The sequence below is a fragment of the Nelusetta ayraudi genome, unplaced genomic scaffold (assembly GCF_046127955.1).
Source record: "Nelusetta ayraudi isolate G7.1 ecotype Tasmania unplaced genomic scaffold, CSIRO-AGI_Nayr_v1 ptg000048l, whole genome shotgun sequence".
Lineage (NCBI taxonomy): Eukaryota > Metazoa > Chordata > Actinopteri > Tetraodontiformes > Monacanthidae > Nelusetta > Nelusetta ayraudi.
The window spans coordinates 18,245,001-18,270,000 of record NW_027466098.1 but is presented as its reverse complement, the minus strand read 5'-3'; the positions used below and the strand labels follow the sequence as shown (position 1 = coordinate 18,270,000).

Below are 25,000 nucleotides of genomic sequence, written 5' to 3'. Positions count from 1 at the left end.
CCGGGTCCGTCTCGGAGCGAAAGTAACCCTTGTCGCACACGCAGGAGGTGGAGCCCTCCCGGACGGAGTAGCTGTGCAGCGGACACTTGGAGCAGGAGCCGTCGGTGGCCAGGGCGCGGTAGTAGCCGATCTTACAGGCTGGAGGGAGGGAGAAAAAAGAGACAAAGGGAGGGCAGGTTAGGTGTGAGCGTGACAGGAAGCAGCGGGAGGGTTAAAGACTCACATCTGTGTCTGGGAATTTCCTCTGAAATATGTCAAGCGAACAAAGTCTGTGCTGAAATGCTTTATTCAATGCCCTCTGTGATGTCATAACAGGCCCTGAGGACCCTCCCCGGGTAGTGGCAACAACCCCTAGCCAGGTGTTAGACCACCTCTATGTCCACTTTAAAACATCTGGAAGGAAGGTTCCAAAGAAAGCACGAATCCCCCCCCCCCCCAAAAAAAAAAAGAAATGTGGAAAACCTTTCTGTGCCGAAGCCTTCGGCCATCGCCTGACAGACGTTCAGGACGCAGGAAAACAGACCCTGACTTCATTGGTTAGCGTTGTTTACGGCTTAATTGGGAACTTAAATCAACAGAATGGACGCTGGAAGTTTAAGAAGCAAAAGCTGCAATTAGGAAAGTCTTGGCCGATGCGGCGTTCCGTCTTGTTGGTTAATCGAAAAGTGTAGGCAAGACAGCACTCAGGGAAAAGAAGGGGGGGGGGGAACCGTCGGTGCCGGAATGTGGTTTGCTGTGACAAGAAAACGAGGACACTTCAGTGTTTTATGACCTTTCCGAAAATCATAAACGGAAAGAGATCATTTTCAAAACAACAAAGCCATTGTCCTCCGACAGGAAGAATCTGCTTCTGGTCTTCCACAGCAGTTGGAGCGTCACTCCTCTGGCACGAAAACCAGAAGAGAGGGGGGGGGGGAAAAAAAAAAACGGAAACCAGAGCCGCTGCCTTTTTTCAGGCCATTTAACAAACAAATGCCGCCACACTTTGGCAATGCAGGTGTTCCATGACCCCTCACCAGTCTGCGCGCGCTCTGCCACACCTGCACCGTCGCCACACTTTTCCCCATTCTCGGCGCCAGCGCACACCTCCCTCCTGAGTGACAGCGTGATTGCAGAGGCACTGTTTTTTTTTTTCGAGGAGCTCCTCCCTGCGCTGAAACCGATTCTGTAACGGCCACACGAGCGTAGCTGGGGTTATATTTCATCGTCCTGAGCCGGAGGAGGAGGAGGACAAAAGAACAAATTCTCCGGGAGCAGCGCGGTCCCCAACACCGATTGGCCTGTCAATCAGCAAGGCTGCTGTGCGCTTGCTAGGCTGTGGGCAGCGACCAGGATGACGGGCCGGAGGGGTCCGGTGGGTTTGACGTGGAAGTAAAGGATGCGGGGGAGTGCATGTTTGTTTGCCTCATCGGTCTTTCTGCGATGCACTGGAGACAGACGGCTGGATTCCAGCCAGATACCAAATCAGATCATTTACGTGATTAGCTAACGAGCTAACATACGGCCACGACGTCTAGCTGTCGTCACGTACGGTAAAAAAAAAAAAAACTCAAAAGAGGAAAAGAAGAGGAGAAGATTGCGCTTCTTCCAGAGTCGTAAGTACACGGTGGGCACGCAGGAGCAGCAGTCGCGTAAACAACCTCCCACATGTGTTCGCCGCAGTGGACGCGACCGAGCTCGGTGCCAGTCCGCACGCGCTGCGTCGCGCCGAGGAGCAGGAAGTTCCGGCGTAAAAACTCAGCGAAGCCGTTCACACAGAGCACGGAATAGAAAGGAGGAAATCCACAAAAACTCACAAAAAGCACCAGGGAAACACCCCCCCCCACTCTCTCTCTCTCTCTCTCTCTCTCTCTCTCTCTCTCTCTCTCTCTCAATCTCTCTCACTCTCTCGCTGCCGGATTAGCCGAGCTAGCTGCCACTGCCGCCGTCCCCCAGGCCCCGCCGCTGCCCGCTGAGCCTTTCTTTCCCGCGTTCCCACTCGGTCAATCAGGGCTAAGCTCCTGCCGCTCCGCTCGCTAACGCTAAGCTAAAGGAGTCCCTTTGATTGTCGCCCCTGGGGGTGCGAGAAGCCCCCTCTTTTTTTTCAACGAAAGCCGGGCAGATTAGTCGGGAGGCACTTTTTTTTTTGTCATCTCTATCTTTAAAGCAATCACAGAGCAGCCCGGTCTCATCGCTGCAGACAGGAGATTTGTGGCCATTGTTTGAGGAGGGTTTTTTTTTGTTGTTTGTTCACAAACTTGCTATTCGGGGGGGGGGGGGTTGTTGTACATGTGCACTGACCAGGAAAAGTGTCCAGAGTTGACAGGCTGGGTCGGGGGTGGGGTCAAGCAGCTGTTTGGGATGATGCCCCTCCGCTTAAAAAGCTGAGGGGGGAGAGTTAATTGAGTCCTCTGCTTCTTTTGGGCTTGAGCTCCTTTAAAGAGTCGCAGGATAAGAACGCGGGCACCTCAAACTGTGCTTTAGCTGATGAGTTTTTCCCTCACCGATGATGAACCCTCACTGGGCCTCCATGCAAATCTGCCCCAGCGCGCGCGGAACAACAAATCCCGACTTTCTGCATTTCAGACATTGTTTTTTTTTTCTTGTTCTCTCATTCAAAGTATGATGTCAACAAGTGGGGCTGTTTGTTTCTTAAAGCCCTGCAGAAAAGGAACATTTGGAAGAAGGAGGCAGGGAGGGAGGGAGGAGGGCGATATCCCGGTTAAGCTGCCGGGAATTTGCTCCTTATTATTAGGGATGAGTGCGTAACAGTGCGCGGCGTGAAGGAGGAGAGATCACGCTGGTGGGTGGTCCGAGAGGGATCTCCCCCCTGTGAGACTCGCTGCTGCCTTTATCGCCGCCCGGGCCAAGCGGGGGGTGCGAAACCCGCGCGCGACTCGAGACGCCACGACACGCTCGCGCATTCGCACGTCTTCAGTTTTTTCCTCCGGAGGCCTCAGAAGACAGGAAAAAATAATAAAAAACTCATTGCGTCGTCTTGTGCAGCTCTTTTTCCGCACCATCATTCCTGCACGCTGGTGCTCTCATCGCTCGCTTGTATATATATTTTTTTTTTTTTTTTTTTTTTTTTCCACACCCGCCGCCCCCTCCCCACGCCGTCACGCTCTCTTTCAAACTGTATCTCTCCTTCGGCTTCTCCCCGCGTGAATCCTTTCAGGCCGAGAGAGGCTTGTCAGGTGCCAAATCCCTGAGCCGAGAGATCAAAGGCAGACAAAGAGACTGGTGACTTACTGTTCTATTCTGGAAGGGCAAAAAAAATGGAATCCCTCATAGACGGGGGGACGTTGCATTCTTCCCCCCTTCTTTTCTCCCCCCCGCCCCCCCAGAGCAGCTCTCTCCTTCATTCAAACCTCTTTTCAAGCCACCACCACCCCTCCACCACCGCCACCACCACCTTTTGTCAGCTCCCCCCCCCCCCACCCCCCCCACCCCCGCCCCGCCCCTGTTGACTCTCTGTTAAAGCCCGCTCGCTGGAAAGGGGCAAGGGGGAGAGATGAGAGAGTTAATGAGAAGTTTTGTCTGAGTGGCGGGGATTCTGCTGCGTGAATTGGCCGCTCCACATGAAGACAGGGGGTGGGGGGGGGGCGCAGCAAGAGCCGCCGCGGCTCAAATACATCCGGCATCCGCCTACGCAGCCGCCAATCGCTGCCCGCGTGCAGAGGAAAGCAACTCAAGTCGGTGAAAAAACGGAAAAAACGGAAAAACGGCCGAAATGCAGCAACGCAAACGGGGCCTGGCGAGGCGGAACAAGCGGCGCCCTTTGCTGGGGAGAAGAGAGAATTAAGTCGGGAGCGCGGCGAGGCTTCACCTTTCAAAGCGGCGCTTTATCTTTTTCCCCGAGTGATGAAAACTCGGCCACTCTCTTTAGTCATAACAGACAGTGAGCGCTCTTCAGCGGCCGCGGCAAGTCAGAGGCGTCCTCACAAAGCTGCTCTTTCAAAGAATGAAGCTATCAACTTTCAAGACCTGAGGGGGGAAGAGGAGGAGGAGGAAGAGGAGGAGGAAGAGGAGGAGGGAGAGAGAGAGCTTCTCCGTGTCCAAGGCCGACTTTCCAGACAGATCTACCTGCCTCGATCTGAGACAGCCAGTAGCTCAGGTCAATTTCTTCCTGGAGAAATTATTTCTTTTTCAAGATTTTTCTTTTTTTTTTTCTCCCAGCAGCTAGCAGCAAACTCAATCTTATTCACGGGTCTGTGAATCAGATTAAACGTGGTGCGTTGTCATTTATTTACTCCTCATTTATTGCCGCCAATTACGGAAACCCCTGAGCGCTCGGGTGTTCATAAATTTTTTTCCCGAAGATTTCACGATTATTGACTCGAGACGTAAACCAGGGAAAACTTCAGGGGAACAAAACAAAAGGGAGAAAGACAAAGCTCAGCCAACTCCTCCGCGACTTTTCATTGTATTTTCTCCTGTCGTCGGATTGATTTCATCTTACTCGATTGTACAGCCGAATGATGCGAGTGATTGGCTTCCCTCGTCTCGTGCGTGAAGCCCACCGAAACAAATTCCAATCGACAGCGCCGACGTGGCAAACGGAGACGCCGGGCCGTCAATCTGGCCTTCGGCCAGACGGGACAAACAGGACAAAGCAACGCACCAAACGTCACGCCGGTTCACCTGAGCGGCGATAACTTGCCGCTGACCGTTAGCATCTGTCGCCGGGACAGCAGGAGAGCGGGAGCGGGTTATAACTCATTAATTCCGTGGCTGGCGGTTATTAATTACCTCCGGCCCTGACGGCGACACGCAGCCACGCGGCCGGCGGAACGCCATCAGCGTGATGGATGAGGGACACACGGACGGCGGGGCTGATCACCGTGATGGATGACCTACACTCGTCACACGTCTCGACCTTCACCGGAAAGGGCGCAAAAGGTCCCGTGACTGGACGTGGCATCATTTAAAATGCACAAAACCCTTAAAAAGTTTGGCCGGCGCCGGCGCTTATTGAGGCGAAGGAACAAAAGGCGGAGGAGTGGGGGGAGGCGGGGGGGCGAACGGTGTTATTAACACACACACACACACACACACACACACACACAAGTCAGCCGTCAGCCTGAGCGCCGCCGTGGCAGCAGCCCTGGTGCCAGGAGCCACAGTCGCAGCCAGAGTTCGGGCGTCAAGCGCCGGATGATTTATAGGGAGACTTTTGGCAGCGCCGATCCATCACTCTGCAGCCACCCACCGCACCGGCCTAATTAAAGTGTCTGGATGTGAGATTAAGAAGCCAAACCCGGCAAAGCAGCCAATCAGCAAAATATTTGGGGCAAAAAAAAGAGGAAGAAAAAAAAGAGGATTTGCAATATTTAAACTTGCCTGAAAACTCTATGAAACTTATCGGGGGTGCAGCTGCAGGACTGCAGGGACACGTCCTGTTATCTCCATATATAGAACGACAGTAAAGACTAAAAGCTGCAATGAAACTGGTTCTTGAGTTTTCCATCCCCAAACAGAAGAGCGGCGACATCGATTCCGTCGCTTTTTGGGTTACACAACTGAAAAAATTGAAATATTGTTCTGAGAGCTTCCCGCCACACAAAGGTCTACATTCTTATCGACACGTAGGTCTCAAGCACCGCCGCCCCGTAGCCACCCGACCCCACCCCCCCGCAACTCTAATTCCTCTCGCCTGGCCTTAACAAGGGGGCGCAAGTACAATGGCAATATCGCAACAATCTAAAGTATTCCACCCACCCAGCCACCAGCCAGCCAGCCAGCCACTTCAGAATGGAGCGGACGGCCACTCCTTGGGTTTCGGAACGTGTGTGTGTGTGTGTGGGGGAGGGGGGGGGGGGTCCAGGAGGAAAGCTGGAGGAATTCACAAGAAAAAGAGGGAGCGGCACAAGGAATCGTGTTTGTGTGATGGAACGTTGTCGGGGGGGGGGCAGCCCAGCTAGCAGGTCTGCAAGCGGGCACCACCCAACCACCACCCTGGGCACAACGCCAGTCTGCTCAGGACCAGGGTTCTGACAAGCAGGTGGCTAATGGACGAGAATTCATGGCAAACAAGACATGTGATGTAAGCACACACACACACACACACACACACACACACACACAGTAGCTTCCGATGCTCGGCACACCTGCAGGCACAAGCCCTTGGAAGGACCTCCCACACAAACCCGATAGGCTCTGTGTTTACGAGGGGCAGCGGCCGATTGAGGCTGTAAACAAAGCCGGCGGAGGCATTGTGTCGGCCGTACTTCCCCTCCGTGTCCCCCGGGGGCAGCGAGTCTGCGGCCGCTGCGCTGCGAAGCCGCTTACACGCACGTTGTGCATCCAACATCCTTTCCTGGGATTGTACGGGACAATAAAGAGAATGAGCCGCGTTTCAATTCAGTGATGAAAATGAGGTAAAGAGGTAGGTGGGTGGGACCGGGAGAAGGAGCAGAGGGTGAGGTAGTTCTGGTGGTGGGGGGGGGGGTAGAGTATGCTAATGTTGTTTTTTTGCGGTGCGCTGCGGTGGTGGCAAAACAATCATTGGGGCTCAAACTGTTCTACACGTAGCACAAAGTCAAAGAGAAAGGGAGGATGTGTGAGGATAACATACACATACACCCACACAACACACACACACCAAGAATAGGTTGGGGAGGAAGAGGAAGCGATACTGAAACTGTCCCAACGGGGCCTCAGACCCAGTCCTGTAAACAAGGGTGAAATGCGTGTCAGATACACAACGAAATCCCCACAAACCCTCACAGACCAACACTTTCAACACAACACTTTGGTCAAGTTCATTCCTTGCTTATGCCGCGCTAACGTTGCCATTGCACGTCATTCCCATCCTAGGGAAAAATATGTTTAATTGGCTTTAAGTCCCATTATCTATATTATTTGAACACAGTTAAGTATAAAATTGAGGTATCGCTTACAGCAGTGTGGAAAGGAAACAATACAATTTAATCATTAAAGTTGCCTGACTAGACTCCGGGTGTGGAAAAAAAAGTGAATATTTCCAAGGCCGACGTCAACCCAGTGGCTTTCTCGGCATTACATGCTGTGTTTTCGGAGGAGGGCTCGACCTCCTGAGCGAGAAGCAGGATATTTTTAGCCTGTTTGTTTAGGTAATCTACCGGTAGCTCCCAAACGACAGCCTGTCTGGGGCCTCAGAGCACCTTTGGATTTTGCATTTGTGTACGTGTGTGTGTGTGTGTGTGTGTGTGTGTGTGTGTGTGTGTGTGTGTGTGTGTGAGAGAGAGAGAGAGAAAGAGCACTTATGTCACCGAATCATGTGTGTGTTTGTGTGTGTGTGTGTGTGTGTGTGTGTGTGTTTGTGCCTGTGTGCGCCAGTCAGTCAGGTAAAACTCTTCCTGGGTCAGCGGCTCCTCAGCAGCTCGTGTCAGCTGCCTGCCGACGCTCTGCTGCTCTCCGTCCGCTGCTGTCGCTGCTTTAACCTTTGACCCCTGCCGCTGTCACTCAGGCCTCACTCTTCGGACCACTTCGCCTGGCTTCCTCCCTGGCAAATCTCCCCGGTCCTCGTGGAATCGATACCCCCCCACCGGACCCCCCCCACCGGACCACCCCACCCACCCTCTTTCCTTCGACCCGAAACTGCGTCTGCAAATTCCTGAGTTGATAGCGAAGCGTGCGTCCATAAACTTTGCAACCGAGGCGCACGCTCTGCCCCCCGTAACCCTGCGCTAGTTGAACCCGGCCTTGCTCACTGTGTGTGTGTGTGTAACAGGGGTCTGGGGTTAATGGCTGCTGCTTAGCTCTGTTAATGTGCAATGTTTTAGTCTCCGGCTTTGAAGTGAGGACAGACGCGCAGGCCCAGGAACGACGGTGGTGGGGAGGCAGCAAACAAAGAGATCCAAACTGCCCGGCACCGGCTTTGAAGCCAGCGTGTGTGTGTGTGTGTGTGTGTGTGTAAGTGTGTGTGGGCACAACCTGGAAGATGGCCAGGGTCGACTTTCTGCGCTGTGTTTTGTATTCCGCGCACTCTTTCTTTTGCCCTGCGCTGCACTCTTCCTGCCCCTTTGTGTTATCTCCTCTTATCTGCACTTCCTCCACACTCTGGGTGATGCTCCGTTCCCCCGGCAGACCCGGGCAGCGGCACCTGAGCCGCCGCTTCCTTTCCTCCTTAATACTGTTATTATCGTGTCATATCTGCACGCCCTTGTCCGAGCTATTTCTCTCTCTCTCTCACTGTCTCTCTCTCTCTCTCTCACTGTCTCTCTCTCTCTCTCTCCTCCCACCCACGCAGAGGAGACTGCGAGGTCGGCCGGAAACAGGTGACGTTGTTGGTGATCCAGCGTGGCTGCCAAAGGTCACAACACCAGGCTTGTTTAAAGAGCGATTGCCGCCTGTACTCAAATCCCTCCCCACACACACACACACACACACACACACACACACACACACACACACACACACACACTTCACCTTTCACACCGCCAGCCGTTTATCACACCCGGCGGACAGAAATCCATTCATCTTCCCCCTTTTTTTTGTCAGACACGTTTGTCTGTGAGGATTTCTGTGTCGCCTCATTCACTTCCAGCCACTTTCCTTTTGCTTTTTTTTTTTTTTGGACTCTCGATCTCTATCTAAACCTCAGAGAGGCCCGTCTGACAGCTCGGCGAAGATCGGAGGCAGATCTCTGAGTCTAATCCCAGAGAGGTTTCGCTACGACGGACGCAGCGCCGCCTTCAGGTCGACTTATGGACCTCCACTGTCACCCAAATTACATTACAGTCCCACCCCCCCCGCAGAGAGGTCACAACTCACAGACTTCGCCACGGGGTGTTTGAAACACACAGTTAGCGCGTTCACGTGTGCTCTCAGCCAGGGGTCGGCAACACGATCCGGACGTTCCGGAGCTGGGAAACTAACGGCAAAAGTAGAAACTGCCTTCTGTCGGGATTCCCAGCTGGACTATCAGGCGGCGGCTCTTCTCTCCCTGGATGCGAGCAGGCACGGTGTTGAAGTGCGATTAGATTTCCTCCTTCCTGACATTCTTATCAATCAGGTGGCGATTGAACCTTTGCACCGCTAAATCATCCCTGTTTAATGGCCTTCAAGTCCTTGGATGGACTCCAAACTTACATAACATCATCACATTAGATCATTACAAAACAAAGTCGTCCCTGCAGCCACCTGTCGGCTCTCTCTTTTCTTCTTCTTCTTCTTCTTCTTCTTCTTCTTCTTCTTCTTCTTCTTCTCCTTCCATGGATTCAAAGAAAATCATCACACATTCTGAGCGTGTTGCGCCGCGGAGATGAGCCAGTGTGCCACCCCCTGCACCCCCCGACCCCACCAGTGTGATTAGTGAATGGGGTTTGGGGGGCTATCTGCGGCTCATTAGAATGGGCAGTGGGGTTTTTCATTCTCGGCGCACCACATCAGATTACAGAGCGGTCCCCTTTTATTGCCACGCTTTTTTGTCATAACCCCTGACTGATTGCCGTGGCTGCTCCTTTGTTTCGGCCGCCGAACCCTGCGCCCCGCGAGGTGGGGAAAGAAAAAAAAGGGGACGACCGTGAAAGAGGAGGAGGGAGAAGAAGAAAGAAAAAAAGAAAGAAGAAAAACACGGGCTGTTTCCTCCCGGCGGAGGGGGTAAGAGTGGGGGGGGGGGGGGGGTGCGGGTGTGCAGGCTTAAGATAGAGATCGTGAGGAGGGAGGTGAAACATTTTCAAGGTGTTTGCAATCAGCCTCGCATTGTCGCCGGCGCGAGGGGGAGTGCAGGCCGTCTGTCTGCCGAGCTGCGGGTCGGCTTTGTTTCCACGCCGGCCGACTGGAACGTTAATGGAGGTTTATGCGATACAACCATGCGATATGCCTGCTGCGGCAGATGGACAAACACAGACGCACACGATGACACACGCACACACACACACACACACACACACATAGTTGTGGTAATCTGTAACACATTGCCCCCCAGATCAAAGGTATTCCTGTGCGATGGTGAAGCGGCAGGATGAAGTGTAAGAAAAGCACATTTGCCAGACTGGAACTAAATCTCTTTCCACTTCACTTCCCACCACGGTTCTTTTTTTTTTTTTTTTTTGTCTCTTTTTCTCCCTCGACCTCCCTCGCCGCTCTGCCTCATCTCCATCCCCTCCTCTCTCTCTCTCTCTCTCTCTCTCTCTCTCTCTCCCTCTGTCTGGCAGGAGAGCTCTGACCCTCCTCTGTTTCAGCACAAAGACGCCGACGAGAGCCTCCTTCCCCTCCGTGACCTCACTCCTTCTCTCCGCAGCAGCCCAACCATGTCCACTCCACGCACTCAGCCCGCACAACTCCGTCCGTCCGTCCGTCCGTCCGTCTCTCTTCCACCCGCTTGTCATTTGACGACGCCCGGGACGTCGGGGGTTTGGCGAAAGGAAAGCGGCCGAACAGAAAAGGCCAGGAGGGAGCATGTGCACGAGTGCAGGGTGTAATGGAGGGAAAAGAAGGAGGAAACAGCCGGAGGAACTTGGGGGGAACGGCAGGGTCGGATGGGGTGGCAGGGCGGGGGCTGGTGGGGTTGAGGGGACTGCAGGGTTGTGTTGTAGAGAGCTGGGGGTATTGATTCGGGGCCTTTTGACATGCTAATTTGCTTGCTGACTGCTTTAATCGCTCGCTCTTCCCATCGCAGCCTTCAAAGAGAGGATGCTTTTTTTCCTCCTTTTTTTTCGGGGGGCAAAGAGGAGAGCAGAGAAGAGAAGAAGAAGAAGGGCACGGAAGGAGAGGGCCATCTCCACATAATATGTAAGCTGTCCTTAACCCACATTGCCTGGCAAACTCATGAAAAAAAATAGCAACACTGCATGTCCTGCAGGGCGGCGACTCTCCCCGGGAAAAACCCCTCACCCCAAAAAAAAACACGTCATAAATTTTTCATTCCAGTTATGTCGGGCACAGCCCGTAAATCACTTGCAAGAGTCCAGACAGAAGCCAGGTGGCGGATGATCCCGCTTACTTCTCATAAGCCCGACAAGCCAGCGGTAAAAATCGCATTTTAGAGTTTAATAACTGTCAAAGCCCAGGACAACAGGACGGGGGCAGACGTCCCGGGCCCGGTGCCGTCCTTCACTCTGCACTCCTCCGGCAGCAACACCAGAGCCCATCAGCCTCGGGGGTCACGCTCGATCTGCTTCCTCCTCCCCCCCCCCTTAACGGGGGGCACGGTGAGGAGAAACAGAGCGGGCCGATGAGTGTCGAGAGCAGCGACAGGAACAAACACTGAGGGGAGGACGGCGGCCCGGGCAGGAAAACATTTCAGCACCTCGGCTAATGACGGCTGAATTACATCCACCCCACCGCAGCCACTTCCCCCTCCGCCTCCCTCCCTCCTGTTCGGAGGAGGGCGGGGGCGCAGGGGGGGGAGGGCGCAGGGGTTGCGGAGGGGATTTTTTTTTTTTCCTCATCTCAGTCGCTAAAGAAACGAGGGGTGTGAAGAAAAAAAAAAGCTTTAAGCGTCTATTTCAGCAGGACGGAGACATTTTGTTCTCTCGTTCCGTATTCCGCTCCGATAGTAATAGATTCCTCGACACTATTCAGCGGCAGAAAATGAGGCTCTCCGGCGGCGCTGGAGGCTGATGAGCACGTCCACCTCGCCTGCCTCCTCGCGCAAAACACAGTGAAACTAGACGCGGTAGCCTGGAGGGGCTGCTCGCTAAAGGGTTCGTGCGCACGCGGAGGTGTGAGGACCGATTCTAATTACTATTCAGATATACTTGCGCACACACACGCACACACAAGTTTGTGGGAGAAATGACAGACGAGGATGTTCTGCGCGTTGCACCGAGCCTGCCGCCTGCCTCCAAAACACCGGCGGTAATCTCATTATTCAGCCCACTTCCTGCCGCCACCAAAGACAGGCTGTCGAAACACTAATCACCACGGCCGGCCAGAGGAGGAAAAGAAGAAGAAAAAAAGAAGAGAGGCAGGCAACAAGTAGGAAGCGTTCAGACAGGAACTTTGCGTGGAGGTACACACAAAAAAAATGAATATGAATTACAGGAGAACAAGATGTGAAAAGAGGACTTTTAGGAGTCATTAAGGCAGGAGGGAGTTTTGGGGGGGAGGCAGATGACACGGGCAGGAAAAAACAAACAAACGAGCGAGGCAGCCAAGAAGAAGATGCAAATGCTTAATTTGTATGTATGCAGAAGGGAGCAGGGGAGGTGGAGAAAAACACACAGTGGAGGCACAGGAAGAGCAAAGGGACAGAGCCGCGGCAGTTAAAGCCGTCTGGGACCCACGGCTAAATAGAATTACGTGGTGAATTTAAAATGATGCTCCCGAGTGCATATTTAACGCTGTCAGCGGGGGAGTGGAGGGTGGGCGGGTGGGAGGGGAGACCTGTGCACGCAGCAATGCGCATACACACACACACACACACACGTGCGCACTGCGAGGCTGCAGCACAGGAAAGAAACTTTATCTTTAAAACCTCTTAATCCAATACGAATAAGAGCTTCAGCCTGGCAGTGGCTGCTGGGAATAGGCGAGGGGCGGCGGGTGGTCTTGGGTGAGAAAGGAAAAACGTGTAGTGAGCTCACAGTGACATCTCACCCGGGTCTCACACACACACACACACACACACACACACACACACACACACACACACACACACAAGGTTGTCAGGGTGCACACAAGAAGATGTAAAAGAGGGAGAAAAGGGTGACACGCTTCTGAGGACACAAGATTGCTTAGTTCAGCAACTGTGCATGAGTGTGTGTGTGTGTGTGTGTGTGTGTGTGTGTGTGTGTGTGTGTTGTTAAATATTAACTTGCATTACGTGGCATCAAATGGTACTGTCACCATTACACCTTGGTTAAGCAATACGTTTCGTCTGACACAATGTCAACAGCTACTATGTAACTATAACACACACACACACACACACACACACACACACACACACACACACACACACAATTGATTGTGCCCACCACTACCCACAAACTATGTTTAGCTAATTTTGCATTTAGTTGCTTCTCTCAAAAGGCACAACAGAAAAAAGCAGGCGTTTTCTAACAGTTCTCACCCTCCACCCCTGCTCCTCCACCCTCCACCCCTGCTCCTTACACAGTAGGAACCTCTTTCCAACCAGATGAGTAGCGAGAGCTCTGCCTGACACCCCCCCCGCCCCCCACCAACCCACCCCCAGCCACCCAGCCACCCAGCTATGGTCGGGAGGGGGATTGCTAGTCAACAGGGAAAGGGATCCCAAATGCAAACAAAGTCCCCTCTCTTCTTAGATCAGCGGGGCCCCTCTGGCCCCCGGTGCCCTCCCTGCCCCTGTCGCCTTGGCCCTGGGTGCTACCCTTGGCCATCTCACACACACACTCCCAGACCGCAGCTGTCAAAAGCCCGATGTCTTCATCAATCCTGGACCCACAGGCCTGTCAGATGAGGCAGAAAGATGGATTCAGAAGGGGGACGACCCTTGACCTCTGCCAGGGGTGGAGAATACAACTTCTACATGCCCCCCCTCCTCTTATACCTTCAACCCCCCCCCTCCCCAAAAAACACGGCCAGCCTCAGACTCGGCTCCACTGCTGCCCCGAACAATGATGGAGGAGATCCCATTCATCCGTCCCGGGCTGGGAACCAGGGGCGAAGGTGCCCTTGTAACCCTGCACGAACACTAGATAAGCACAGCCGCACAAGTATGCAAACACACTCGCACACGCACGCACACACACACACAAAGTGGACTTGTGTGGACTGCAAAAACCTCTTTCACGACGCATCTTAAATTGAGACAAATTGTGTGAGCAGACAATAAAACATGTTTCCATGTTTTATTACTTGACGAGAAAAAGGACAAAAACGCAGACAACTCGCACTCACATAAAAGCAGCCAAAGCCTTTTAGAGTCTGTTGATGAGCACGGTCACATGAGGAGGAGACAATCTCCCGTAGAGCCTGTCAGAGTGTGTGAATATTAACCAGCTCATCAGTGCACTTGCACACCGACAGTGACCAGCACCTTTCAACCTCTCGGTCAATACGGCCGACCCACGCTGACGCCCTCCCGCAGGCTCCGGAACAGCAGCGTGAGCTCAAGTTCCCGAACGAAAGTGAAACGCTGGAGAGCCTTTTCACAGAGCGAAGCAGAATGAGACTGGAGTAAATGCACTGGCACCGTAAACTTAAACAAACGAGAGCCGATGCAAAGATACGCAGCTCCTAATGGATACATTGGCCTGAGCTCCGACGCTAGCAGACACCACGAGACAGCCAGAGTCACGTAGCAGCAAATCTCGCGCTGTCGTCTTTGGAAAGCCACGGCTATTTATCCTGGCCAGAAATTAAAGAGGAGAGATAAGGCGTATGTTTCAAACGCGGCGGTGAAAACGAGCCTTTGTTACGCAGCCGAGAGCGGCATTCTGTTTGGAAATGAGAGGGTTATTATGCCTTACAAAGAGGCACGAGACAAAGACGATCTCGAGTTAATTTTCCTAAAGCCCCGAACAAACCGCGTTCTGCTCCTTTTCCATTAACCCGCCGTCTTTCACCGCTTCTTTGATGCCGACCCAGGGGACAGAAGCTTGGCGGAAGCGATCCGAGCCCCGGCGGTTTGGAAGGCAGACATTACTACGAAAGAATCTCCTGATGATACTTTTTTTTTTTTTAAGGCCATACTTAGACGGCAGACACTGCAAAAAAAAAAAGGGTACTAAGCTACTGAAAGGTCTTCCCTTTGCTTCCTCGCGTTTACTTGAACAACCGGGGGACTCTGTAATAGGCATGCCAGGCCAGTAGTTGGCAGCATAATGATATATCATAAGATCACAACCGGAACATAAATACACACGGCACACCTAGACAACTTTATAGTTGGACAGGCGCGAGTGCAAACAAAGGGCGACGATGGCGCAAGCGTGGTCTCGGAGCTGACAGGTGGCATAAATGTCGGAGAAACCTTCATCAGAAGCCCATCAGGCTGCCAAAAGCTCCGACGCACAGAAACATCTTCTGAAAGATACATTCAGGTGCCCTGGTACTCCACCGTCATACAGGAGATGCACCAACCTGCAATGAAACGCTGCATTGGAGGCAAGAATGTGGCTTTAGATAGACACATATAAAAAAAAAAAAAAACCCATCTGTGCCTGGACTTCCTTGCCAATCCAACCCACCTCCCCCACCAGCCAGCCAGTCGAACCCCTAAAACACCAGACCTGCTTGTCATGCAATTAGTCCTCCAAGATAAAGGCTCCCCTCATAAATTAGGGGAGGTGCAGCAGTCCGCCCCCCCCTTCCCCTGTTAATCACCGGCGGCCAGCCCCTGACCCCACACTGCTGTGCCTGACTGCTTTTTGTGTGCAAGGCTGGTGGGTTGCTCGGCTGGTTCGGGTACGCCGATAAACAACCATGGCAGAATTGGCATCGGCTTCCCCGGGCGGCAGGCACAACTGCACCTTGGCTTTGGCGAAATGCTGCATGTGGTCGACGAAGAAGAAGCCACGGCCGGATACTACGAGATCGTGTCCACAATGGGCTGCTGCACGCCGCAAGATCATCTAGTTTCAGGAGAATCTGGCCGGCGAAACAAATCTGGGTGAATCAAATCCCATAATATCATTTAGCCTTATTCCCAGGCATCTTCAGAAATATTCCGGGTGATCTCCTGGCTTCTCATTCCAACTTTCTGTCCAGTATTTTGTATTCAACGGCAAGCCGGATCACCTCCAATTTTCCTCATTCTGAAAAAAAAAAATGCGGAAGTCTCTGCACTGACCTTAAAACCTCATCAAATAGCCTTGTAAAAGATCATGGTGAGCTGAGACAAGGATAATCGTCTTGGAAAGGCTATTCCAGCCCTACCAAATAGCACCATTTCAAGCCCATCTCACAGCTGTGTACTTTCACTCTTCTCATACCTGCTTGGAATGATAAACTCTGTCTTTCTCTTTCCCTACCCTCGTTCCTCCAAAGCTGTCTATCTCGTTCTCCCAGCTCCGAGCTCTAGTGGGAGTAAGAGAGTGTGTGTGTGTGTGTGTGTGTGTGTGTGAATGCGTGTGTGTGTGTGTGGTGGGGGGAAAACAAAATGGTAGTGTGAACCAGTGGGAGCTCCAACCTCCTCTCCTGGGATGCGTCCCATTGAGAAAAAAATACACCTCCCAGTGGGCCCGCTAATTACGCCATTTACAATTATCATGGCTTCCATCACTCAAGCAGAAACTGGTAAGGGGAAAAAAAAAGACAGAGAAGGAATAATTTGCGACTGGTGCGCGGTGGGCGAACGGAGGTGGTGATGCGAATTGAGTACAAAGTGAACAACCGATAAGCAAGAGCGAGAGGAGGTGGAATCGTGCAAACATTTATAATAGCGCAGGTCAGATTTATAAACAGAGGCGAATCGCAAGAGTCTGGGCCGAAATTTGGCAGAAATTACTGAGTAAACAAATGGTTCATTTTCAACAGGATTTTCAAGGGAAAATATCAAATAAAACATTATCCGTACAACGGTAGCTTCATGACCGTAGAAGGAGGGTTTTGGTTTTAGACAATGACACCGTAGTGTCTCGAACATGAATAGATGGAGGCTTCGTCTTCATCATAATCAGCCTTCCTTGGAACCCCCACCAACCACCCAGACAGGGGGCCCTGGTTTGTCTGCCCTGCTGCAAATAAATACTGAAGAATCTCCCCCACACCCACAAGGAAAGCAACCGTCTTTCATTTACCTTGACATTCCGAGTTCCGCTCCTCGTATCCGGGGTTACACAGGCAATTCCCAATAGGCACGAGCCATTCTCCGTCCGCACCGCAGTACATCTTGGGAACCTCCTTCTCCTCGGAATTATCCACGCAGGAGCCGCGAACCTCCACCAGGGAGGAAGTGTCGGCCCCGGTGATGGTGTCGGGGAACTGGGCCAGGTTGCGCACGGCCAGCGGGCACTTCTTGTAGAAGACCCTGACGGACACGAGCGCGATGCACGCCCCAACATCCTGGAAGGCCAAGTAGAAGCCCTTGCGAGTCAAGGCGCCCACGTCGCGGACCTCCGTGTTCAGCTTCATGATGCGATCGCCGATGTCCACCTGGGTGAAGCTTTCGTCCGCCGCGATGGTGTCGATCTTGCCGAACTGGTTCTCTCGGATGTAGCGCTCCTTGTCGTTGTTGGACTCATAGTAGTAAAGGTTGAAGGTCTCCTTGCAGGTTCCCATCACGCCCGGCAGGCTGTTGCAGTCTCGGAGCGTGAACTTGATCTCGATGTAGACGCGCTGGGCGCCGCCTCGCGGGATCCAGTCGGTGCGGAGCCAGTTGTTCTGGCTCGGCTCCATGACGTTGCACACCTGGTACGTCCGGATGGGAATGTTCTTTTCATCCATGATGCTCACTTCTTCCCACTGGGGAAAAGGGGAAAAGAGTTGAAAATTACTTCAGATGAAGCAAAAAAGTAAATGCCAGCCTAGTTGTAGAAACTGGCTGTGTAGGTGTCGCCCCTGATTGGGTGCCAATCCACGAAACATTGAGAGCCAGAAAAATTGTCAATATTTGAGTCTGCACAGCAATTAATTTGATGGCTAAACTAAATGCATATTTTATGAATTGCACCTAACTGACTGGTTTGGTCCTGGCGTAAAATAATTCAAGTATTAAAATTCATGGATTCTTTCCACAGCATCAAAAAAGAGAAATTTGTAATTAATTCAATGCTACGGTTATGCCAACAGTTCAAATACTGACTAAACCCTAACAAACGCACACACACACACACACACACACACACACACACACACACACACACACACACACACACACACACACTGAGCAGACGTGTATAATGAGAAGAATCAAAATGCCAAATTGAAGTACCATCAATAGCGGTGATTTAATGAGTGCCTGCTTTACATCAACATACATGATGGCCACTGGGAGACAGACGCTCACATTAACAGCAGTTGTTAGTACGAACTCCCAGGAGAGAGGGGGGCGGGGGGGTTGAATGGGGGCGAGGGGGGGGGGGGGGGTTGCGGTGCACACGGATTACGCTAACCAGCCCCGCACAGCTTATTTTTGCCAGGAGGGAATGTTTGTTTTACTTATGATAAGGTTCCCCTCTCGACAGATCAGCGCTCCGTATATACATATATATACCATACCGCCTCGTCTCAAGAGTCTCAGAGCACCGTGTTTATTCTCTCGCTCCTTTCCACCATGTGTTTGAAATACGGTGCTCGACTGAACCGACTTGTAAACAAGGAGCTGACGGGAATTTAGCCGCTGTCGCTTCAAACGTCCAGGACGGAATGAGTTAGCGATTGGACGGTGACGATTCAGCAGGTGCTGCCAGGTTTGATTCTGTTTGCGCCTTATCTTTCCACAATCCGGTTTTTCTGCTGCGTGCCCCCAAAAATGGGATAATGCTAAACACAGCTGCAGCTTTACGATTTGAGGAAATGTCCATCACGACCCGCTAGCCTTACTCCGCTCTTCCTTTACCCCGCCCCCAACCTCCACCCATCGCTAACTCTTTTGTTGTGAAAATCAAGTGGCGCGAGCGATAAGGCCGCACCTTTTACCCGACGGCGGGGAAGAGGCAGAATAAGGCCAATTGGTGGCAACGACAGCGTGAGTGCAGGCCTGCTGGGGTGCTGCCAGGACCCTGTCAATCAGCTGTTTGTCATGAAACGCTACAGCGAGGAGGGAAGAAGACCTGGTGGGTGGGGGGGGGGAGCACTGAGCAAGCTCTTTGAAAAAAACGAAAGAAAAAAAAAAAAAGCTGACGAGCAGATCTCCGCAACAGCTGCAAGAGGGTGAAATGCTGCTCCCCTGTGTTAGCGCTCATTAGCTGACGAGACTGTTGCTAATTTATAATCATTTTTCCAAGAACACAAAATGTTTATGCATATTGCGAGGAGGAACAAACGGAGGAGGGCCAGCTGACGGAGTGAAGAAGGCTATTTTGGTTAGAAACATAATTCCCCCGCAGCCTGGATTCAGGTTTATCACCAAAATTCATTTGATTGTATTGCGACTCCTATACAGCCTTCAAATGACACTGCCTCCCTGTGGTCAGAGGAGCTGAAACTGCAGCCCCTCTTATCTAAACCACTGCAGATATCCCAATTAGACGGAGTGGGATCACACGTTGGGTCCGGGCTATTTTCTCCCCCCCCACCCCCGTTTGTTTAATAGTAAAACTCGGCCCTTCCGCGGCGAGAGCCGAAACCCCGCGGCACTTTCCCCCTCATTCATCCGTTTCAGAGGAGCCTCTCTCAGCTGCCAAGTTCCTCTCTACCCCTCTCCTCCACTCAATGGTGGAAAGGGATATAAAGTTTCTCCACAAAGGCCGATTCAATCCACCGTCTATTCAGGAAACCTGACGCCCGCCTGTAGTATCGGCCCCTGCATCTGACCATTACGGAGTGGTTGAGGAGAAGGGAAGCGAGGAGAAAAGGGGGGGGGGGAGAGCAGGGGGCTTGAGGTAAGGGTCTTGGTTGGTGGGAGGGTGGGGGGGCTATAGACCCAAGTGGATTTCGAGGACCCCATGGGGGCCCTGGAGGGAGTTCCAGAGGGGGTCTCTAAACACAAATAATGACAAATTCCAATGTATTTAGTGTAAAAGCACTGGAAATGATGCTTTAAGCGTTGCCGCGAGCTCCATATCCCTGCAGAGTAGACAGGCCGCACAATAAACCCACAACAAAGGCATTCCCATAAAGAGCTCACCAGGTCAACATCTTATCAAAGAGTTCTGTGTGCCTAGTTGGCGGTCCACTCAGGAGCTCCTGGCCAACCGTGGATATTATCTCTCCATAATTTTTTTTTCCCAATCTTTTTTCGCTCAATGGGACACCGTGCGTCCTAACAAGGGGACACTTCTTTGCGATACTCACCCCTGCTTCTGTAGGGCTGGCGACCCATCCCAGCTCCCCCTGTACGGATCTGGAGTCCAATAACGTGACTGGAAAACAAGAGCAGGACAAGTGAGCGTGCAGCCTCTGCCTCCGTGCGGCATTAACACCTCTTCACACAAAAGACAATGATTCATCGAACGATGGAAAAAGAAAAAACAATTTCTCCTGTGGCGTCGTGCACCACGGAAGATCAACATTTAAAGAGGAAAAAAAAGCGACAACTTTTGCGTTTTAACGCATAGTGAGCGGATGGATACTGATGGCGCTGTGTCTGTCCCCGCAAATTGCATTGATCTTTTTCTTTTTTTTGGGGGGGGGGGGGGGGGTAATGTATTCCCTCGTTGTCTTTACGATAATTGTTTCTCGCTTTCCTAGGAAAAGCGTTAAGCGCTGTTAATACGATCGAATCAATTAGGGGACCGTCGGCAAAAACTTGAAAAGCAAAATTACCCTTTTAATATCCGAGGAGGGGTTTAATAAAAAAAAATGTTATGCTTTGGATTTGGGGAGTTAAAAAAAAAAATTCAAGTGGTCCCTTTGGGGTTTCTATCTATTTTTTTTTTAGAGACGTTTATAATCCAGTGTAACAAATACTGCTTCTATCTCACCGTGACAACCCAATAAGAAGCCCATTATAATATGAATCCTTGATTTGAATTAATCGGGACAAAACACTCCAGACTGATTCATTTCATATTCATAACTGAGTCCGTCACATGCGAGTCTGATCAGCTTTGCTCTGCCGAGACTACAGCACTATCAAAACCTCGTCCGCAAGCGAACGATTAAAATGCACCATAGGGATTTTTTTATTTATTTTTTTATTTTTTTGCACTAAAGCCGAGCTTGAACATCAACAAGGCCTGACATTTCGGAACTGGACGCAGCGCAGCCGGGGACCCCGAGCCAGACTCCCCAAACCTCTCGAGCTCCTGGAGCTGCTTGTTTTTTTTTCCCCTTTTTTTGTTTTTCCTAATATGCCTCATCCAACACACGATACTGTAGTTTAAGTTCTTTATGCAAAAAAAAAAAAAAGACACCATCTTCGGCTACACCATCAAATCACACTGGAACAAAACGCAGAAGACTGGAATTGTGGAGCTGATCGGTTCTGTTCTTTTCGGGCAGGATGGTTTACGTCTGATGTCAAGTGATCCAAATAGTTGCTCTGCTTCTTTTTTTTTTAATCTCTTAACAGTGTTTTTAATGTCGGTTCACTTTTGACTCATTTCAGCGTTTCGACGCTCTCCTGTGACATGAACACACATCGGGGGGCTACAAGTAGGGACCCCCAAGTCCAGTCTCTAGTCAGCTTCCGAATCCGGAGCCCACACCACACAAAAAAAAAAAACTGACATTCGTATTCCAATTCCGTTCACACGGTCAAAAAAAACAAAACAACTCCACCAAAAAAGAAATGCAAAAAAAAACAAAAAAAAACTCCAAAGTGTGGCGGTGCTTTCGAGCCAGTCTCCGCGCGCTCAGCAGCAACTGCGACGGCTGCCAACGGAGTTGGAGGCTCCCGCAGCTCGGGCGCGCGGACGGACAGAAAGGGGACTGGAAGTCTCCAAGTTCCCCGCGAGTCTTACCTTCATTCGGGGGGTATATCCGCGAGGTCGACACTAACGAAGAAATCCCACAGATGAGAAAGGCTGCGGCGAACAAGATCCCAGCCATGAGTGCCATTTGTCCCGTGTTTTTGTCCGTTGTCCGCTTTTTTTCCCCCTCGCGCTGCTCTTCTCCCAGCTCCCTGCTCGCTCGCGCTTTCTCTCTCTCTCTCTCTCGCTCGCTCACTCGCTCACACACTCGCAGGCTGGCTCGTCCTCGCTCCCCCCTCTCTCTCTCTCTCCCTCTCTCTCTATTTTTTGGATGTGCGGCAGACAGGAGACAGAGACGAGCGCACCACGAGCCAGGAGGCGGGTCTAGTCCGCGCGCTCTGACGCGGCACCGTGGTGGAACCGTGGTGGTGGAGGTGTGTGTGTGTGTGGGGGGGGGGGGGTAATCATTAGCTGGCCTGATCGGCACACACGACTATCCGATTATTGTTATTAGCATTTTTATCTTATCTGCTATTGGACTCCATGGTAAAAAAAAAAAAACCTATTGGGCGCCTGGTGGCGACGGTGTGTTATGTGCTCGACAGCTGCCGAGCAGGTTCAAAATAGCTTCAGTTGTCTCTGCGAACGACCAGATTGAAAGATCCTGTTAGTCGGCAGAGGAGACTTGAGAGTGAGTGTGATTTTGCGTGTCAGGTTAATGAAGTGCACTCGGCTCTTGTGTGCATTATTGCAAGCCACCTCGCCTCACTTAGAGTCCTGAGAATAGTGTGTGTTCGTTACAGAGAAACGAGTCCGGATCTTTAAGCATGTTTCTTCTTTCCCCTCGTGTGCGTAAAAAGGCAATGCGTCAGTTCTCGTCGCTCCCCGACCCTCACACACACACACACACACACACACACACACACACACACACACACACACACACACACACACACACACACACACTGCTGATCCCGCACGTTTAGTTGCGCTCCAGTCAAGCGCAGCGCAGCGACGCTCCGAGGGGTTGAGCAGAGTCGGAGCAAGGTCGCCACCTAGCGGGGAGGCGGAGGGGCGGAATTGGATTAAAGAACAAGCACGAGCGTGACCCACCCGAGCGTTACGCGGCTGTTGCACTTTGCGAAATTGACAGCGACTCCTTTTTTTTTTTTTTTTGTTGACGGGTGGCGAAGCCTCTATTGGATTATTGTCACCGGTCATTATTCTAATATTATCAGGGCTTTAAGGCTGCTCACGTGCAGCGGCTCCTGGTGCTCCGGGTTCCGCGCGGTTCTGCAGAAACTGATGCCACCTCTTCTGTTCTCTGTGTCGGAACAAAGGCGGCATTGTTCTTCGGCCCCCTATTTTGTTTTTGATAACACAGCTGTGTCCAGGTTTTTCAGAAGATGAGGGCAGGGGGTTGGGGGTGTTGGGGGGGGGGGGGGGGGGTTGTTGCCCCGGCTCTATTATATCCACCTACACAGGTCTTCTGCTGCTCCCACGAGGAACGCCCATGGCGGTGGCGGTCAGGCAATGATCCGCAGGGTTAGATTGTCACAGCGTTGGCAGGTCTGCCTGCCTTTAAAACACCACAGCAGGGTCTTCTTCTCCTTCACCTACTTCTGGTTGGAATAAGGTGTTCAACACGACGCTATTTTCATTAGCGCTGACAGCAAAGGCACTTTTTCTTGGTTGCTCCTTGCACGTTACGCACGTCGACGCGCAGGCTCGCCGCCTCACTCGGCAGGTGCCTGAATGTCCTCGCTGCTCTCGACTGGCCGCAGCGCCGCAGACGTATGAATGTGTCCTTGTGTGCGGAAATATTTGCCGGCAGCCTCCAGCAATCAAGCTTGGCAGGTCCGGCGGACCTCTGCTGCTCACGGCTCTCTGGAGCTGTCACACCGGCCTGAGCCTTTCCAACACTTGGCTACTACATATATCCTTTTTTTTTTTTTTTTTGTTCACCCCTTGAAGGAAACATCCAGGGGTTCTCCTTTTTTTTTTTTTTCAATGGGTGGTGAGCTCACTGTGAATAGACCTGCCTTTGTCTCGAGTGGCACTACAGACATAAGTTTGGGTGTTTTTTTTTGAGTGCGGAGGGACTTTTTTTCCAGAGCTGGTCTGAAAAAGTTACCCGGGTCCCATTTGGACTGCTGAGGGACATTTTCTTTTGCGGGTCGATGAGCTGGAATGGATGCGGAGGTGTGTGAGTGGGCTGATGGGAGTCTTCTGGGACTGGCCCTGCGTTCTCTCCTGTTGAAACGTCTCCACCGGTGTAATGAAGCAGACCGAGCACCTGGTGCTCCGGCAAAATTGGCCTGTTTACCCCCCCCCGAAACAAAACACATTGATTGTCTAAAAGTAGATCCCCAGTTGAAAGACCTGTCCGCAGTTTCCTCCCCTGACAGAAGAGAAAAAAACTGACGGGGGGTCTTGGAGGAGCATTTTTCATCTTGTCGACCGGTGACATAAACACTTTATGGGGCTGAACATTACGGGCAGTGACGGTGGCCCAGGACGGAGCGCGGGTGGGCGTTGCCGTGTCTCTTGTCTCCCTTTATTTGTGTCAGAGTGTTTTTGATTGATTACACTCCCATCGTTTCCTTTATCTCCCTGTCAAACCACAGGCTTTTTCACCCCCCCCCCCCCCACCAGCCCACTCCGCTCTCTCTCCAGATGGCATCCGCTGCCCACACATCTGCATTATGTGCCAATCATGCACACCCAACCCTAAACGCTTTGTTTGAACACACACACACACACACACACACACAAACACACACACACACAAGAGCTCACTCCAAACGGCGGCACACAAGCTTGTGCTAAAGACTAAATTGCAGACATTTTTTGACTCTTGTTGCCTTGAATAAAACTTGGATGTGAAGAAGTTTAATCACTTTAATGTAGTGGACCATTTTTTTTTTTTTTTTTTTTTTTAGTCCTTCATTCCTCCAGTTATCTCTCTTGAGCCTAAGTGTGCAAGACAATTATTGCCATCATGCAGACCTTGCATCAAGAGGCACCACTTTTCTTCTTAAGTTTTATTTTTAATCATCTTGTCGACAGTCAGAAAATGAAGACACTCCAACTTCAGCCGGCGCTCCTTTTCATCTTGCACATGCATTTCAGCAAAACAAAGCAGATTTCTCCTCTTAGAAGTCAATGGATCATAGAAAGTTGCTATTTAACCATGACTTCAAGGTACAAACAGAACTTCCTAGTTCTGCTTAAATGTTTGTGTATTTATACATGCACAGATCTCCTCTTAGATAATTAATTATCATTTAAATCTGTTAACCCCAGTGGTCTACACATTGCTTCAACCCATCCCGTATTAGCGTTACACCACCTAAGAACATTCAAGGGTTGAGAGACTGAACTCATCATTACACATTTGTTTTGTGAGCCAAAACACATTCGAGTTACTTTTCAGTGCTGCACTCTGTTCCTCAGACATCTCCAAGAACAGCGCCACAAATTCACCGTCTACAGAGCCAGAAGCTTCCGCCCCACTTCCTCCTCTCACTTCTGCAAATTCGCTCCTCACAGTCCGGCCCATTGTTCCCGCTAAAGCCCCTTAAGTCCCTCCTGCTGGCAGGTGACCCACCCACCTCCTTTCTCCCCCTCCCTCCAGCCACCCACCGCCT

The 25,000-nt window shown here is 51.6% G+C and overlaps 1 protein-coding gene across 2 annotated transcripts in view; it reads right to left on the bottom strand.

Moving 5' to 3' along the window:
- The window catches only part of LOC142895645 (ephrin type-A receptor 4), a 51,838-nt gene extending 30,223 nt beyond the window's left edge, over positions 1–21,615 (bottom strand). Inside the window, exons 1-4 of one of the 2 annotated variants that reach the window (XM_076036878.1) lie at positions 21,402–21,615; positions 19,792–19,859; positions 16,635–17,298; positions 1–138 (exon numbers count right to left, since the gene is read on the bottom strand). The exon at positions 1–138 is cut by the window's left edge and continues 18 nt beyond it. In XM_076036878.1, the coding sequence (XP_075892993.1) occupies positions 1–138; positions 16,635–17,298; positions 19,792–19,859; positions 21,402–21,498 (967 nt within the window). In that variant the 5' untranslated portion in view covers positions 21,499–21,615. The remainder of the gene's footprint in view (positions 139–16,634; positions 17,299–19,791; positions 19,860–21,401) is intronic. The other variant, XM_076036877.1, reaches the window with a different exon arrangement.
- Between the last annotated feature and the right edge of the window lie 3,385 nt (positions 21,616–25,000).